Source organism: Triticum aestivum, chromosome 7D, assembly GCF_018294505.1.
Source record: "Triticum aestivum cultivar Chinese Spring chromosome 7D, IWGSC CS RefSeq v2.1, whole genome shotgun sequence".
NCBI lineage: Eukaryota > Viridiplantae > Streptophyta > Magnoliopsida > Poales > Poaceae > Triticum > Triticum aestivum.
In genome coordinates this window covers 88,823,089-88,841,937 of record NC_057814.1, presented here as the reverse complement: position 1 = coordinate 88,841,937, position 18,849 = coordinate 88,823,089, and the positions used below count along the sequence as shown (strand labels likewise).

The following is an 18,849-nucleotide window of genomic DNA, read 5'->3' as shown; positions in this document are numbered from 1 at the left end:
TCTAAAGCATAGCCCCAAAATGAGAGCGGTAAATCGGTAAGAGACATCATAGATCGCACCATATCCAATAGAGTGCGATTACGACGTTCGGACACACCATTTCGCTGAGGTGTTCCAGGCGGCGTGAGTTGTGAAACGATTCCACATTTCCTTAAGTGCGTACCAAATTCGTGACTTAAATATTCTCCACCACGATCTGATCGTAAGAATTTTATTTTTCTGTCACGTTGATTCTCAGCCTCACTCTGAAATTCCTTGAACTTTTCAAAGGTTTCAGACTTGTGTTTCATTAAGTAGACATACCCATATCTACTTAAGTCATCAGTGAGAGTGAGAACATAACGATATCCTCCGCGAGCCTCAACACTCATTGGACCGCACACATCGGTATGTATGATTTCCAATAAGTTGGTTGCTCGCTCCATTGTTCCGGAGAACGGAGTCTTGGTCATCTTACCCATGAGGCATGGTTCGCACGTGTCAAATGATTCGTAATCAAGAGACTCCAAAAGTCCATCTGCATGGAGCTTCTTCATGCGCTTGACACCAATATGACCAAGGCGGCAGTGCCACAAGTATGTGGGACTATCGTTATCAACTTTACATCTTTTGGTATTCACACTATGAATATGTGTAACATCACGTTCGAGATTCATCAAGAATAAACCATTGACCAGCGGGGCATGACCATAAAACATATCTCTCAAATAAATAGAACAACCATTATTCTCGGATTTAAATGAGTAGCCATCTCGAATTAAACGAGATCCAGATACAATGTTCATGCTCAAAGCTGGCACTAAATAACAATTATTGAGGTTTAAAACTAATCCCGTAGGTAGATGCGGAGGTAGTGTGCCGACGGCGATCACATCGACCTTGGAACCATTCCCGACGCGCATCGTCACCTCGTCCTTTGCCAGTCTCCGTTTATTCCGCAGTTCCTGTTTTGAGTTACAAATATGAGAAACCGCACCGGTATCAAATACCTAGGAGCTACTACGAGTACTGGTAAGGTACACATCAATTACATGTATATCACATATACCTTTGGTGTTGTCGGCCTTCTTGTCCGCTAAGTATTTGGGGCAGTTCCGCTTCCAGTGACCACTTCCCTTGCAATAAAAGCACTCAGTTTCAGGCTTGGGTCCATTCTTTGACTTCTTCCCAGTAACTGGCTTACCGGGCGCGGCAACTCCCTTGCCGTCCTTCTTGAAGTTCTTCTTACCCTTGCCCTTCTTGAACTTAGTGGTTTTATTCACCATCAACACTTGATGTTCTTTTCTGATTTCCACCTCCGCTGATTTCAGCATTGAATATACCTCAGGAATGGTCTTTTCCATCCCTTGCATATTGAAGTTCATCACAAAGCTCTTGTAGCTTGGTGGAAGCGACTGAAGGATTCTGTCAATGACCGCGTCATCCGGGAGATTAACTCTCAGCTGAGACAAGCGGTTGTGCAACCCAGACATTCTGAGTATGTGCTCACTAACAGAACTATTCTCCTCCATTTTACAGCTGAAGAACTTCTCGGAGACTTCATATCTCTCGACCCGGGCATGAGCTTGGAAAACCATTTTCAGTTCCTCGAACATCTCATATGCTCCATGTTTCTCAAAACGCTTTTGGAGACCCGGTTCTAAGCTGTAAAGCATGCCGCACTGAACGAGGGAGTAATCATCAGCACGCTGCTGCCAAGCGTTCATAACGTCTTGGTTCTCTGGGATTGGTGCTTCACCTAGCGGTGCTTCTAAGACATAATCTTTCTTGGCTGCTATGAGGATGATCCTCAGGTTCCGGACCCAGTCCGTATAGTTGCTGCCATCATCTTTCAGCTTGGTTTTCTCTAGGAACGCGTTGAAATTGAGGACAACGTGGGCCATTTGATCTACAAGACATAGTGTAAAGATTTTAGACTAAGTTCATGATAATTAAGTTCATCTAATCAAATTACTCAATGAACTCCCACTCAGATAGACATCCCTCTAGTCATCTAAGTGAAACATGATCCGAGTTTAACTAGGCCGTGTCCGATCATCACGTGAGACGGACTAGTCAAGATCGGTGAACATCTCCATGTTGATCGTATCTTCTATACGACTCATGCTCGACCTTTCGGTCCTCCGTGTTCCGAGGCCATGTCTGTACATGCTAGGCTCGCCAAGTCAACCTAAGTGTATTGTGTGTGTTCCGAGGCCATGTCTGTACATGCTAGGCTCGTCAACACCCGTTGTATTCGAATGTTAGAATCTATCACACCCGATCATCACGTGGTGCTTCGAAACAACGAACCTTCACAACGGTGCACAGTTAGGGGGAACACTTTTCTTGAAATTATCATAAGGGATCATCTTACTTACTACCGTCATTCTAAGCAAATAAGATGCAAAAACATGATAAACATCACATGCAATCAAATAGTGACATGATATGACCAATATCATTATGCTCCTTTGATCTCCATCTTCGGGGCACCATGATCATCTTCGTCACCGGCATGACACCATGATCTCCATCATTGTGTCTTCATGAAGTCGTCACGCCAACGATTACTTCTACTTCTATGGCTAACGCGTTTTAGCAACAAAGTAAAGTAATTTACATGGCGTTATTCAATGACACACAGGTCATACAAAATAATAAAGACAACTCCTATGGCTCCTGCCGGTTGTCATACTCGTCGACATGCAAGTCGTGATTCCTATTACAAGAATATGATCAATCTCATACATCACATATATCATTCATCACATCTTCTGGCCATATCACATCACATAGCACATGCTGCAAAAACAAGTTAGACGTCCTCTAATTGTTGTTGCAAGTTTTTACGTGGCTTGTAGGTTTCTAGCAAGAACGTTTCTTACCTACGTATGACCATAACGTGATTTGCCAATTTCTATTTACCCTTCATAAGGACCCTTTTCATCGAATCCGTTCCGACTAAAGTAGGAGAGACAGACACCCGCTAGCCACCTTATGCAACTAGTGCATGTCAGTCGGTGGAACCTGTCTCACGTAAGCATACGTGTAAGGTCGGTCCGGGCCGCTTCATCCCACAATACCGCCGAAACAAGATACGACTAGTAGCGGCAAGAAGAATTGGCAACATCAACGCCCACAACTGCTTTGTGTTCTACTCGTGCATAGTAACTACGCATAGGCCTGGCTCATGATGCCACTGTTGGGGATCGTAGCAGAATTTTAAAATTTTCCTACGCTCACCAAGATCCATCTATGGAGTATACTAGCAACGAGGAGAAAGGAGTGCATCTACATACCCTTTATATGTTTTAAATTTAAACTGAAAGCGTAAATTCACACAAAGAAGCGTATTGTGACAATGAACCCGACAAACTCTATCCGTGCTTTATTATTTATTTAAAAAAAATACTAGCACATATGCCCGTGCGTTGCAACGGGAGATAAAAGTATGCCGCACCCTGCTCCTAGAAAACACAACACATTTAAATTGACATCAAACTTAATTATTATTTTTACAAAGAACAACCCAAATTTATCATGTCAATCTCGCAAAATTTGTTAGGCTGTGTGTAAAATCTCTTTTGCAGAATAACCCAAATAGGCACAAAGTATGATGGCAGCTAAATCCATCAATTGATTCAGTTGCATATCTCTAAGCCCTTTGTTCACAGTGTGCCATTGTCCTTAGATAGGTTACCCATGTGCATTCTTGAATCTATACCCCTATATAGTAAATGAAATAAGTTCAAATGCTAGCCGTTGATTTTATAGGTATCCAACGGCTGAGAATTGGCAAATCCCAGCGTCCCTAACCGTTGGATCAACTTTTATGTTGATCTGGATCTAGCCGCGTGGCAGTTCCGGTACTATCTCCCACGGTCTCGGGTGTTCGAGAACCATCGTGGATTGATGGAGCAGAGCTTGCGTCGACCTGACGGCCACTATTGGATCTGACTATAAGCCATGGCCGGCGCCGGCTCCGCACTTCAGAACGCTAAGGTTGTGCATATTCGAAACATCGGATCAACGCCAGGCTCCTCTACGCCTGCGCTCGGGGAGGAACGCCGGTGTAAGTGTAACGCCTAGCTGCTCGCCCTCTTCCTCGCATCAGATGGCTGCCTAGCTCGCACTACTCCGTGCGCAGTCGCCGACGCTAACCATGCATGCCCCGCCGTTTTCCCTCGCTGTTTTTGCTGGTCTCCCGCCGGCCGCCGCGTACTGGCTGCCATAAAATCCTACGCATTCGTAAGTCTCCGAGGCAGAGTATTGTAGGAACATAGTTGGTGGTATTATCGTTGTTGACCCCGGTTTCTGTTGCTGCTCGCGCAGGTGCTACAGAGACATCACACCGGGATCATCTGATGACAGATTATGGAGGGTTAATTACCTGTAGCAGTACTAGAAACCCAGAACTACCATGAGATGAGAAACATCGGGATGACTCCTAGCAAAAGAAAGAAGATCCTATACGAAAATCTATCTCTGCACCCGAGCTCATCTGCACCCGCGCTAAAGAAAAAATTCAAAACAAATACTAGAAAAATTCCAAATTTTTTTTGTGTCGTAGACAATTTGTTGCGTGAGACCCGCTCCAAATTCAAATCATTTGGATATATGAGCAGCTCTCAGCAAAAATGATAAATTGGGGGTCTGTAAAAATATTTACTGTTCATGTACTATTTTGATCCGATTTGTCTTTTTTGCTGAAAGATGCTCAGATGTCCAAATGACTTGAAATTTGGAGCGGGTCTCACGCACCAATTTTTCTACCACACAAAAAAAATTAGAATTTTTTGAATTTGTTTTGAATAGTTTACGAATTTTTTCCTAACCGGATGCAGTTTCAAATAGGTTGTGAATGGTCAAATAGTGTAGAAATGGCGCCTTCTTAATAATCACCGAGTAGCCCCTTCAGTTCAAGGCCGAATTTTGTCACTAATTTCGGCCCATAGACCAATATAGCGCATTAAAAAAATTAAATACATGCACGGGTGATCAACATAAGTAATTTAAATGAAAAAGTAATGTCAAACAGCTTATTCCATCGTCAAATGAAATAAAGAAAGAAATTAGGGGGTGCCCCATTTGCACCATATAACATTAACTTGACTCAATAATAACCCAACAAATAAATAAAATTAACTCAATCACGTGCAAAAAAAAAGACAAAAGAATCTGGATTAGAAACTTGAGTCACTTCTTTAATATTTCAAATGACAACAATTGTTTCTATTTTAAACATAAATTGTACTTTCCCCCAAAAAAACACAAGTTGCACTCACCTAATTAGTTATCGGTTAACCTTACGCTATTATCCGGCTTTATTGTGGACTAACGTGCAAAGCACGTGCAATTTACTAGTAAAGCAAAGAAGCAAAATACAAGATAACGACAATCTCCATTTATCAAAGAACAAGAAATGGCACTAAACTAAAACTATAAAAAAAAGTTATGATACTATGAATATAACATACCAAAAAAATGTGTTTCAACCATTAGTATCAGATGGGTATGCAAATCTGGATAGATTATCAAGTAACGAAAATTCCTCATCCATTGACATATGTGTTGTCATCTGCTGACTTTGCCTACCAAAATACTAGACCCGTCAATATTAGGCTAGGAGTAGTGAACATGTTCATTAGCAGAAACAGACAAAAGAATTGATTGCCTGATGTCTCCTGTTTCAAAGAAAGTTAGAAATCCATGCAAAGTGTTGGGTGATATACCATATTGTGCATGTACAACTTCAAATTAAGACAAAATATGTCAGTAAAAAAGGAAAATAAATGTAGGAATGATAACTGAAATTTACAAACACTGTAGTTGATCCCCATAACATACCTGTGCCCCATGGTCTGCCTCAAAATTAGGTAATTTGGTCTGCACATCTCATCTCTCAAGGGCTCCTTTGATGTTTTCAAACTTCTCTTGTGAACGAGCTCCCTGATATAAGATTCTTTGTTGGATTATTAATCACTGCATGATCATGTTCAGGTATAGTATGATATATGGCCGGATTTAGTCAGCTAGAAGGACTTTGTATAGATATGTTCCGGTGAGTCTCTTAGGATCCAGCATGTCTCGACTTCCATGGCTAATCCTGAACTGAAGGTGGATTCAAAAATTAGCGATGGACAAAAACCACACATGTCCCGAGTCCCGACTTGCAGGGAAGCTTCTAGACTTGATGACCAGTGAAACTCACCACACTTGCGTCGCCGTCGACGCCACCGTGACCAACTCCTTCAGCAGCCATGGATCAGCTCTCATCTACCTTATTCTGTCTCCAGCCACATCTCCCTCCCCTTCGACCATGTTGTCGAGCCTCTTCTTCTTTCCAAAGCGGACAGGACGACCTGGTGGGGCGTAGTCTCCACGAGCCTGCGACCTTGACAACTTCAGTGGCCAGCTGCTGCTCAGTTTCCCGCGACACGCGAGGGTTAGTGCAGGACTGCAGGCGCCGCTGCTATGGAGGCTGGAGAGAAGGAGGCGCCATCCCCATGGCCCCCCCCCTTTGCGGTCGGTGCTGCCATTGGCCCATTCGCCAACATGTGGCGGCATGTATCATCGACCAGCCTCAAGGTCAAACCCCTGCTTCTCCTTCGATTGCTTTCGAGGTGGTAGTAGCCATTGGCCCAGTCGAGCTTGAGCGAGACGGTCTTCGTTGCGAGCACCTTGTACCAGTGGAGCGAGGCATAGGCAAGCACGATGGCATCGCAGAAGTGGCCCGGCGCCTCCTTGATGCGGCAAGCCGAGAACACTGCATTGCCCTTCCTTCCTCGCCGGCCTCGCTCCTCCGATTGGTCGGATGTGGGGGACCTGACTTGCGATGGATTATGTGAAGCACTCAAGATCATCATCATCGAATCGATGGTCTAACTTAATCGTGGAACGTCCAGGGGACAACAATTATATGAGGGGGAGAAGGTTCCCGATGACAACCGTCCGAGCAAGAATAGGATCTCGAATTGAGTTGTATTTGTATTCTTTTTTTGAACTGAGAGTTGTATTTGTATTCTGATTTGTGGGTGACAGAGGCTTCGCGGGCAACGAAATCTGGTAGACGGACGAAGAAACGGACGGGCAAACTCAGCGGAGAACAGACGAACAGAAGGTACAAAGCTATAGAAGTTTGTTTATGCTCAATAACGTTGGCTAGCTCGGTTGGTTTCTAAAACGCAGGCGCTTTCCTCCCAACCCAGGTTCGAGTCCTAACCTCATCAAAATCTTTTTTTAACGCACCGTTGGCTTGTCGGCCTTCTTCTGGGCCACGGACGCAGCCCAGGATGCAGCCAGTCGAGGCCCAACGGAGCAATGTGCCAGAAAAAGATCGCATCCCTCACGTACGTATAGATAATAGTATACGCAGGTAAAATAGTACCACCTCAGATGTAGAAAATAATATAAGTAAAAAAAACTAGCAAAAATGCCCGTGCGTTGCAACGGGAAGAAAGAGAAACATCACATGACTGACCCCCTCCTGCCACAAAAATAGGTACATGGCATCTATTTCAAAACAACACCCCATGTTACCGCTTATCCCCTCTCCCCCCTCATTTGAAATGAATGACAACAGGAAATGTGCCCGTGCGTTGCAACGGAAGAAACAAATCCTCATATGCGCTTAGCAACTTATTCTATTATGATATCATTTCTCCTCCATGTCACCATCGCCAATGATGCTTATATTGTCCATCTATTCACGACTAACATGATCAATCTAAAGTGATGTGCTTGTGATCATACTATGGCATAACGCTCGTGCGTTGCTATAGAGTAAACACTGAACAATGGGTCCTCTTCCTCGTGCGATGGTGAAGGGTGCCACTGTGCCAGCGGGTCTAGCGTGGCCAACTTCTGCTAGGCGGCACATGCTTTGTCGAGCCCCTTAAAATCGCGAGGCCCTCCTCCTTGATTTGGCGTATATCGTAAAACATGTCATTGATGCAACTGGGGCACCACCAATCCGCCGGTCACCTCGGCACAGGAAAATATTGTTGACTGGGAGCAAATAATAACAAGAAACATATAAATCAGAATAGCCTTTTTACTTACTTTTTTTGCGAAAAGAGAATTTTACTTACCTTTGCTTTTCTAGGCAGGTCTACCAATTAATGCACGATCGTTGTAAGTTTTACATGAGTCCATAGTATTGGAACGATTTTCTTTAATTTGCATGCAGGTGTACCAACTATGCACGGCTGTTGTGCATATGTTTGACAGTCCCTAGACGCACGCAATATGATCTCGCGCAGCTCATCAGCTGCCGCCGCCGCCCGTTGCCTGCCTTGCGTCGCCGGAGCTACAGCGGCGCCATGGCCACGGCCACGCGACTGGCCGACCTGGAACGCAATTCATGTATAGCCCACTGTGTGTTCCTCGCCTCATTGGTCCTTGAGATATTAATTTCCATCTCCTTCCTTGTGTGACACATTTTAAGATTTTTGTTTCCATGTCTCTCCCATTGGCCCATATTATATTTCCATATCCTTCCTTCCTTTTTTCTCATAGAAGAGAATTTATGCCTTCTTTATTCCTTTCCTTCCTGGACCATATCGAAATTGATTCCCTCTTTTATGACTTTTCTTTCTGTCAATTGATTCTTCAGGAGGCTAATTGACATCAAATTATAAACGTATATAAGTTGTTCTGATGCAGTATAAGCAAGCGAGGTGGGACTGTTTAATAAGTTAACAAATAATCTTTTCTATTAACAACAAATAATATTTGATCCACCACGTCAGCTCCTATTTTTCGCCTCCTCAGATCGGACGGGTCTGATGGGCTGAGGCCTAGGCGCGTCGAGGCCCAATGCAGCAACCAAGTGTAAGTCGTCGAGGCCCAATGCAGCAACCAAGTGTAAGTTCTTAAATAGATTTTTGGACCATTAGAAATTTAGTACCACCTCGAATGTGTTTTAAATTTAAACTGAAAGCGTATCATAACATGAGAAGAAAGCGTATTGTGACGGTGAACCCGACAAAGTCGATCCGTGCTTTATTATTATATATATATAAATATAAATATAATATAATTATAATTATAATATAATAATATATAAATATATATTAATATTAATATTAATTATTAATATTAATATTAATTATATATTATTATATTATTATATTATTATATTATTATTATATAATAATAATAATAATAATAATAATAATAATTATATATATATATATATACACTAGCAAAAGTGACCGTGCGTTGCAACGGGAGAAACAAATTATCACCCTTAGCGTCCCATCCCTGTTACCACTTATTTTCTTTGTCCTCATTGTCTCTCACGATGTCCACTACACGGGAACGTTCCACCTAAGCTTGGAACCAATAAAGAATTGCATCGTCTACATGTACAGACCAGCGAACGGTCGTGTTTGAGATCCCGGCCACATCTGCACAATCTAATGCTTGCGCCTTGTATTTGTGTATCCAGATTTTACATCGTAATAGTTCAGTTCCAGTCCGTAAAGGACACAAACAAACACCAAATTCAACTTTAGTTTAAAATGATCAACACCTTTTTTTGTGGGTTAAAATGATCAACACCAAAGAACAGTGGAGGTTGCAGTTTGATTGCTATCACGGTCTACTATTTTTGCCTCATCTCCTAAACGGGCTGGTGGGTCTGATTTATTGGACTGGGTTGCACAGACGGGTCGGGAGGGCGCTGTTTTTTTATTGGTGGAACGTAACACGGATGAACGGGGCAGATGCCTGGTGGCCTAGGATAGACGATCGGTAGAATAGCCTAATTAAGTATGGAGAAACGACATGGACATACCAAATGGGAGGCGAAATAATATTATACCTCCATTTATACAAAATATAGCATATATGCCCGTGGGTTACACCGGTAAAAAATGGAGGTAATATCACTGATAGTCACACAACTTGCAAAATACGTCTTTTTGGTCAACTAACTTGCGTTTCGGTGCAGATATGGTCACGTATTCGGCGCTTGCGTGGCATGCCACGTCTGCATGGAGCCACTGTCAGTGACCGAAGACGCTCTGGAGCAACCAACGCGTGGTAAACTTGCACGGACCCCCTGAATCTGTCTGTCAGGCATACGGGCACCGGAGAGAGATAACAGAGATTGCTATAGAAAACTGGTGGGTGGAGAGATTTGAGCAGAATCTGCTCATTACCCAATTGGCAATACGTTGTCAAGTAATATTGGCAGGACCTGGGTTCGAATCCCAGTCCTCTCTTTTTATTTGGATGTTCTGTACATGTTCTAAATTTTGCCAAAACGTTTACTGAATTTTTGGATAGTATTTTGGCACAGTTTTCAACTGTATTTTGGCACAACTTTGTACAGAATTGAACCATGAAAATAAGACAAAAATCTGAATTTTTGGACAGTATTTTGGCACAGTTTTCAACTGAATTTTGCCACAGTTTTCAACTGAATTTCGGCACAACATTGTACAGAATTGAACCATGAAAATAAGACAAAAATTTGAAACTGTCATGAAGATTGTACACCCACCACTTTTCTATAGCAATCTCTGTTATCTCTCTCCGGTGCCCGTACGCCTGACAGACAGATTCAGGGGGTCCATGCAAGTTTACCACGCGCTGGTTGCTCTAGAGCGTCTTCGGTCACTGACAATGGCTCCATGCAGACGTGGCATGCCACGCAAGCGCCGAATACGCATGGAGTGACCGTATCTGCACCGGAACACAAGTTAGCTGACCAAAAAGACGTATTTTGCAAGTTGTAGCACTAAACTGCACATCCAATGCAAGTTGTGTGACTACCGGTGGTATTACCTCTAAAAATGGCTTAAATTTAGTGAGGATTGTATGCGCAGACATACCATTCAATGTGTTATAAAATTGGTGCAAATTTAGTAAGGATCATAAGTGGAAGTAAAACATGTCATGTTGTCCGCTGCAACAGAAAAAATGACGTGAATTTAGTGAGGATTGCATGTAGGAAAAAAATGCCACATCATTTTTATATTCATATAAGATATGAATGAGGCCAGTACGCCTGCCATTGATACTAAATTTCAGGCCAACAAAGAATATATGGCGCCCACAAATCAGTGTCCCTCAATCCTCCTATTTCCTTCCTCAATACGCATGTCCTATCTATTTTGGTAGGATCCTCCCTCAATCCTCCTATTTCCTTCCTCTCTCTTTCCTTTCTTCTTTATTTCTCACGCAATCAGTGTCTATTTCCTTTCTTTTTCTTTTTCCTTATATCAAGCATGTCATGAATCTCATTTGCCAGCCGGTTACTTTTCAATTAATTACCCTCTATTTCCGTTCTCTCTCTTTCCATGGGCCTTCCTTCTTTGTTTCTCAATGAGATATTCATGCCTTATTCTTTGCTTAATTTCCGAAGCAGCTCCGTGATGCCTGATAACCTAAGAACGTATATAAATTGGTAAAAATTAATGCAAAATAGCAAGGTGGGACTATTTCATAAGTAAACAAATATGAAAAAGCCTCCGGCCTGTTCCTTGTCCGCCCCGTGGGCCGCGGCAGCCGTCTCGGCCCAGCACTCCCGTGCCCATCAAGCGTCCAACTCCCTTGGCCCCAGTATGCCTTGCTTTATGTTAAAGAGCCAGACACCGCCGTTGTAATACCCACAAGCCTGGATTGATTGGTCTGCTACGTTAGCATTTACACAGCAGACCAGAGTTCGAATCCCATTGTCCACATCCCAATTTCATTTATTTTTCTTCTTCTCGCGTTCAACTGAAGCTGGGCCAACGACCCAGCCTGCAGGCCCAAGTCGGTAGGAACACACATCGAACCTGATGGTTTTGATGCATGGGCACGTATATAGATTACGTAAAATCACATGAAGAAGCGTATTGTGATGGTGAACCCGACAAAGTCGATCCGTGCTTTATTATTAAGGAGAGATAATATATATATATATATATATATATATATATATATATATATATATATATATATATAGGAGAGACTAGCAAAAGGGCCCATGCGTTGCAACGGGAGAAAAGAATACCGCATACTCTTAATTTACAAAAAATGGTATATAATCTGAGTATTTGTAGCTATGGCCCAAACAAAGATGGTCTTTGCCTACAAAAGCGCAAGTTCAAGATTCCACGTGTCTTCTATTTAAACACGACTTGTATGTAGATTTAATACGTACTAAGAAACGGGCAAGTGATCTTCAATTCGTTTCCAATCCTGATTTTGCTGAGATGTTCATCCACAATCTGGATCAGTAACGATACGAAAGAAAGACGGATAATGCACTATTGATTAAGATTGCACCCTAGATAGTGTTTTTTTAAATGGTTAACAGGTAAAATAACATCATATTCAGATTTTATATATTTTTCTAATCAAATTCTATATATAACATGTTGAATTTGGAGTTACGGTTTAGAAGATATGTGTATTTTAAAAAACAATTGATATGTACTGTGGGTTTAATGTTAGAAACATCAGGGGGTTTTCTATAAAATAGCATGACGGACTAAGAATATCTATTTCTTTTATTAGTAGGTATAGATATATATGCCCGTGCGTTGCACCGGGCGAAAAATTAAATATAACCTGTTCTACGTGTCATTATGCAACACTTTTTTAATCTAATTTTTCGCAAACGTCAGAAATAAGGTTACGCTGAGTATTTCTTTTTGGACAATGAAATTTGGACGTATCCTAACAATGCTCGTCCTGACCTATTTCAGCTCCGCACTTTCATTTCATCCGATGATAGAATAGTTGTGTATGGAATAGTCTTTCAAGCCATTTTTATTTTTTGCTGTCCAGAAAAACAAGAATTACTATTGTTTTTGTTTGAGAAGGTGTTTTTTATTTTAGTTTTGTCTATTCGATCCAAAACATCAACTTTGCTACGGGACAAAAATATATTATTTTCATATCCTTAGCTCAAAGCACTCATATGTGCATGGATCATATAGTCAAGTGATATTATCAAGATTTGTCATAGCTAAAAAGTTCATTAAGCTTAATCCACTTTTTGTTAAAGCATCATACATGCAGCCATGCTTCGCTATGAAGCTGACATTCCTGAAAAAGGATGACACTGTAGGCCAAGTAATTCTTTTCTAATTTTTATTTGCGAATGCAGGCCAAGTAATTTAGCTGATGTTCCATTGAAAGGTTAAAACATGCGTGAATCACAAGGTTCCAGTATAATAAAAACATACACATACCCTTTTCAAAGTGTTGTATTAGAAGAAAAGCAGGTAGATGGATCTCACTGCCTAAAAGTCATTTTTCTGCAGTCAGGCCGGCCCAACTCTCCTCTTTCTCTTTTTTTTCCACAGCAGCCTCCAGGCCCAACAGCCTGCCCACCTCCACTGAGCAGCCCGAGCAAAAATCCTCCCCTAACCCTAACCGGTTGAGCAACTCCAATCGACCCCTTGTCTCGTCTCTCCCTTCCCACGCTCGATCCCCTCTCACCGCCGCCTCTCACACGTGCACACACAGCGCCACCAGAGAGGCCCTGGATCCCCTGGACGCCTCCCCGTCCCCTGCTCTCTCCGTCCGGCTGGTTGAATGAACAATATTTTGACAATAGATTGAATTCTCAGAGAGGAACATATAAACTGCTATTCTATCTAAAATTGGCCACACATCTGACAAAATTTGGGCATATATTGACAACATTTTGATAGAGAGGAACATATAGCTGCAACTCCGGCACACATCTGACTAAATATGGGCACATTTTGACAGCACTTCTCTGAATTCTCAGAACTGAGACAACATATAATTGAAAATGCTTGAAAGATAACACTGTTTAATGGAAGATAACAGAAAACACATTTAACTGAATTTTGTTTGACTGAACAACATATATGTATGACTGGATCTGCATGAAACACAACACATATCAACTGACAATTCATGAAACACATCATATATCAACAGAAGTACATATTCTACGTTGGTGCAGCCACTTCATCTGGCCGTTGTATCGGGGCACCCATCCGCACCACAAACCGCCACCCGCGGTTGCATCTGAAGCCGATTCCTTCCTTCGCCATCCCCGGGGCACCCGGCAACCTCGCCTGCCGGCGATGATCACACCACCGCCTCCATAGTGTAGCGGCTCCGCTTCAAGCACGCACACAAAAACTCCACGAACAGTGGGGCGGAGGGCGCATGAGGGCGCATGAGACAGCTCTTTAGAAACGCCAGGGGGGCAAACAAAAAAAGACAATCCAGTCGCACGATCCACACCAGTTGCCCTCGAATCTTTTGTTTTTTCCTCTGCTGGCGTGGCGGTCCTGGTGTATACAATTTGTACACGGAGACGTATCCAAGGACCTATTGCCCAAGTTTGTGTATGCAATTTGTACACGGAGACGTATCCAAGGACCTATCGCCCAAGTTTGAGGATCGTATTGCCGTTCTATTTTCAACTTCCAGGACTGTATTGACGCCATTCGCGAGTTCTAGGATGGTTGTGGACATTGCCACCAACTTGCAAGACCATAAGTGATTGTGTTTTAACGCACGCATAAAATATTACGATGATTGCATTGGTTGGGTTTCTAGAGAAATAACATTGCACTAATTAAATTCTGGTACAACAGTATGTGGTTATGCTTGGAAATTCTATGGGTAACATTTTGGAATGACCATATTGATCAATTCAAGAAACCAGTCTATAAACACTAAAGCCAAAGTCATTCAGATGTAAATCAAGCTATAAGCTTGCAAAGAGAAGCATGACCATTCTACAATGTTTATAGATTATTATCATCCTTAAAAAAGTCTAATGAAAAAATGAGATAAAATAGAGAAAGAGGTCAGCACTGAGTAATGAAATGAAGGACAAATCTGTCCAACTGACAACCTCTCCCTCATGTAGTCAGTGGCCTTGAAGGGGATATGCATATCATAGGATCAACTGGGGATTTGTTAAAACAGAGCTATGTGTATCCAAATAAAGAGAGTGCTGGAATAAGTAGGTTACATTTTGGTTTAACCTAATAGGCTTGCATAAACACTGCATATAATTTCAAATGAATAATTTTTTTTGTAGGATCAAGGAGAACATAGTTGGTTAATCTTCAGAGTAAGTTTCAGCTACAGTAATTTGAAGGACCATTAAAAACTAATTGTTGTGGTAAGTAACTAAAGAGTTGCAACTGTAGTTAAATTCATCAGATAATAATGGCATTCATGATAGCATAATTTTCAGCTGTAATTAAATTCAGCTCGTGCCTCCCGCCGTCATAGTTGGTAATTGGTAATTAAATTCTACCTGCCTACCATGCCCACAGCTCGTGCCTCGCGCCGTCTTCATCTTTTTCACGGCACTACTCCTCTACAATTGGGTTCTCCCAGCCGGCCAAATGTCAGTCTGCTGTTGTAGCTCGTACAGCCGCGCAGCTGCCCCGCCGCCCCTGGCACCATCTGTAAGACCGGCGTCATTGCCACACCAGCCATTAATGCATACCATATGGAGACGTCCGCTCGACGATGGAGAACACGGAGGTTATGTAGAGATTCATACAGTCGGAGGTTTAAATGGTAGATAAGTGATACTTCGTGACCTTTCCAAAACCTACTAACTAAAGTTGTGTCGTCAAGAAAATGTTGTGTTAGAAAATCAATATCAGTCACCCGTGAGATAATTTGATTGCATGGGAAACAGAGCATCATTTTTGTAGACGGAAGGAGGAAATACCAAATCCAGTCTTTACTAAAATTGGGCATGCACTTTTAGTATTAAAAAACTAAAGCAGAATATGAAAGCTAGCGAATCTCAGTTCCTAACACAAACAACCATCGGTAAAATATGTAAAAAAACACAGAAGTAATACGACATAACCAACAATGCGCAAAGAGATATACTACAGATATGATGTTCGTCAGTCAAGTAGGAATAGTACTTGCCTGAATATAAGAGGATTCTCATTGCAAGGCACCTATAATTTACTTTGTTATCATCACAACATGGAAAATCTGACGTGCAAAGAACATTATACTTGCATAATCTAATCACCGTAAGTAGAACAATATTCTTCCGCGATCTCAACATAAATTCAATTGCAGCAGAATCAGAACCAACGCATCACAGGATAGATCAAACAATTCCATGGTAAAGTTATTTGGAGCGAGTGTTTTCTCAGTGGAATAAGTGTTTCATTTGGAGTGGAATTTTGAGATGCCTGCACGTTGTACTATTTTCTGATGTATTATATCATATTCTTAGAAGCTAAATGCAGTTTGAATATAAGACAAACACCATGAAGCTACCTATCATTATGCTTTGCTTTCTCTACCTGCAGCTTTGTTTTCACCTCAGATCCGTAAGGAGGAGTGTAGACAGAGAATTGTACAGACAGAAAAGATTTTCAGACACACTTAGCTTATCACCAGACAATCCATCGAAGTATTAGCACAGAATGTGGAACTACAAATTACCATCTCCACTCCACCAGTAGTTCAAAATCTCTCGGGACTTTTAACCTGACACAACATATGCTAATATACCTATACATGTATCAGCTGTAATTTTAGCTAGCTATAGGAGCAGAGGTAGTTAGGAAGCAAAGCTTGTTATTGTTGTACCTGGAACTAAGGCCAGATGAGAACCACCGCAGCAGCTGTTCCAATTTTGTTTTCTCTGTTCAGAGAACAACACTATCTGAAGGAATTGCTGACAGTTCTAGCGCTTCGTTCAACAGACCAACAACACAACATGGGTGTCTACAATCACAAGAAGGCAACAATATCTAAACTGACGTACTTCGCAACAATATCTTTACCTCTGAACTCCATATTGGAAGGTACATAGAGAAACAGGGGACAAAAAAATAACTCAAAACAGGGGTCAAGGGGATACATACCTCTGTTGTAGCCAACGCAGGCGAGATTGGACAGCTCGACGGCTGTTCTTCTACCTTCGGCGAACTCGGCGCTTCTTCTACCTCCGGCGAACTCGGCGCTTCTTCCTGCGGCGAACTCGGTGTCGACATTGGATGCTTCGTCCAAAATTGACCTGATGGAGATTCGAGCCGAGGACCCTCCCTTCTTATAGAAGCCAGCAACAATCCTGGTCGGCAGCTCCATTGATTTGCGTTGGACAAGGACACGGACTGCAACCATCCAAATCGATTTGTGTTGGACAAGGAGACTGCAATTCCATCCAAATCATACACGGGAGCAGATGCATAGGTTGAGAAGGTTACGTCGGGGGAGGCGGGAGAGGACTGGCTGTGGCGGACAAGTCACAGCGGAGCGTGCTCGCCGCCGGCGCTGGCCGACGGCGTACCCAACCTGAGCTGTGCCCCCTTCGCAGCGCCAACGAGGTCCGACGCCCTTCTCGCGCGCAAGCACGGCAGTCGCCTTCTTCGCCAAATTCCTGAGCACGGACCGCACAGGGACAGGTGCCGGCACCGGAGCAGCAGAACACAGGCGACCCACGGCGACGGCGCAGGGGGACTGCAGCAGCTGGTCCAGCGTGGCCACAAGCTCATCACCAAAACTTTTCTTCGCCCGCCGCGCCGCGCCTGAACATCTTCTCGGCCATCTTCTCCTGCTCCGTCGCGCCGCCTCTTCTGCCACAGCTCCGCCCAGCTCCGCCCTCCGCAAAGCATTTGGATAAAACATAGCGGTCAGAATAGAGAGACGGGCCAAGGCCCAACTGGATCGCAGCCCAGCTAAACGAGAACGTACCGGTCAATCGAGTTGCAGAGAAAAAATTTAGTACCATAGGAAAAATGCCCGTGCGTTGCAACGGGAGAAACAAACCTACACACCCCTTTCATGGAAAACAAATGATGCTCATCTCAACTAAAGCTTACAATTACCGCACGTAATAAGGCATAAGTTTCCATCTTATGTTGTTCATCTATACATGGGTCTGTTTTGGACTCAACTCCACTTCATTATACAAATCTTCATCGCCCTCCCTTTCTCTATCTGATCATCACCCCCTTGCTCTACTCACCATACCTTCGACAGAACACAAATATTGTTTTTCCTCCACCAACACTTAAAGGACGCAAGGAATGTTTTTTTAGCAGAGTAGAAGCATTGCCGAATCATCTTAATCTTTAGCCAAGACAATTATACTCAAATGGGGTTGATGACCTTATGTTTTTTTATACCGAATCGTCAACAATATTGTTTCTTCTACTGTTTTTTTAATAAATAAAAATGGACAAGAGGAAAAAGAGAAAGAATGCATGCATTTGTTGCCTTAACTTAGGAAGGGAGTCAAAATATCCAAGGGACAATGGCGTAGCACCAATTCACAGTCTATTTCTAATCCTACACAGCTGCTATATCGTTGTATATTTCGAAAATCATCCCAATCTTCTTTACAGTATGATGTTCAAGGCAGACTACAGTTTCATATACATAATTGATGATCTGTAACATACAGAAGAAACTGAATTCCATCAATTTTCTGTTGTAGCCGGGTGGTACTTTACCTTTTCATGATCTAAGGTGTAACCATTAGAAGCAAGTCTCAACAGGCCAATTCTATGTTCCCAAGCAGAATAACGTTTGTTAAGCACAACTTAACATCCACGACAACATCAATGACCCCCTCCGTACAGTCTAGACCTGTCATATATGCAGACACCGAAATAGATAGATAAAGCTTCCCCAAAGACATATAACCCTAATTAGTTCATACTTGAGAGAACTGCAAGTATATTACGAAAGTTTGCTCTCTTGATTAGGCAGCCTAATCAAAATGTACATGTATATCTGGCTGTTTGGGATTTGTCAAAGAGCACAATTAATGTGGTTTGAAATGTTGTGCCAAATAAGTTAGCAAACCTCCCTACAAGAGATAGATAATTTGTTGTATTATTCAGCAGAACATAATATAAATGGATGCAGTTTTCAACTTTT

General features: G+C 42.4%; 1 protein-coding gene across 7 annotated transcripts; it reads right to left on the bottom strand.

Moving 5' to 3' along the window:
* Positions 1-14,660: 14,660 nt before the first annotated feature.
* LOC123170411 (uncharacterized) lies at positions 14,661-17,597 on the bottom strand. 7 transcript variants are annotated; one of them, XR_006485213.1, is made up of 4 exons: positions 17,172-17,597; positions 16,830-17,078; positions 16,552-16,689; positions 14,661-15,390 (listed from the first exon to the last, which is right to left on the bottom strand). XR_006485213.1 is itself a non-coding variant. In XM_044588275.1 (3 exons), exons 1-3 carry the CDS (start codon positions 17,590-17,592, stop codon positions 15,302-15,304), a joined length of 759 nt encoding a protein of 252 aa, XP_044444210.1. In that variant the 5' UTR covers positions 17,593-17,597; the 3' UTR covers positions 14,661-15,301. The 7 variants fall into 7 exon arrangements, 3 of the variants coding, with proteins under 3 accessions (XP_044444210.1, XP_044444211.1, XP_044444208.1); XR_006485212.1 differs by lacking the exon at positions 14,661-15,390 and adding an exon at positions 15,399-16,473; XR_006485211.1 differs by having other exon boundaries at positions 16,552-17,078.
* Positions 17,598-18,849: the final 1,252 nt, after the last annotated feature.

Excerpts from the sequence above, each read along its gene's own strand:
- LOC123170411 (XM_044588273.1), bottom strand. The coding sequence starts at position 17,592 with ATGTTTTATCCAAATGCTTTGCGGAGGGCGGAGCTGGGCGGAGCTGTG. Across the intron at positions 17,079-17,171 it reads CCTCTCCCGCCTCCCCCGAC|TCCGTGTCCTTGTCCAACGC; the intron begins GTAACCTTCTCA and ends GGATGGTTGCAG.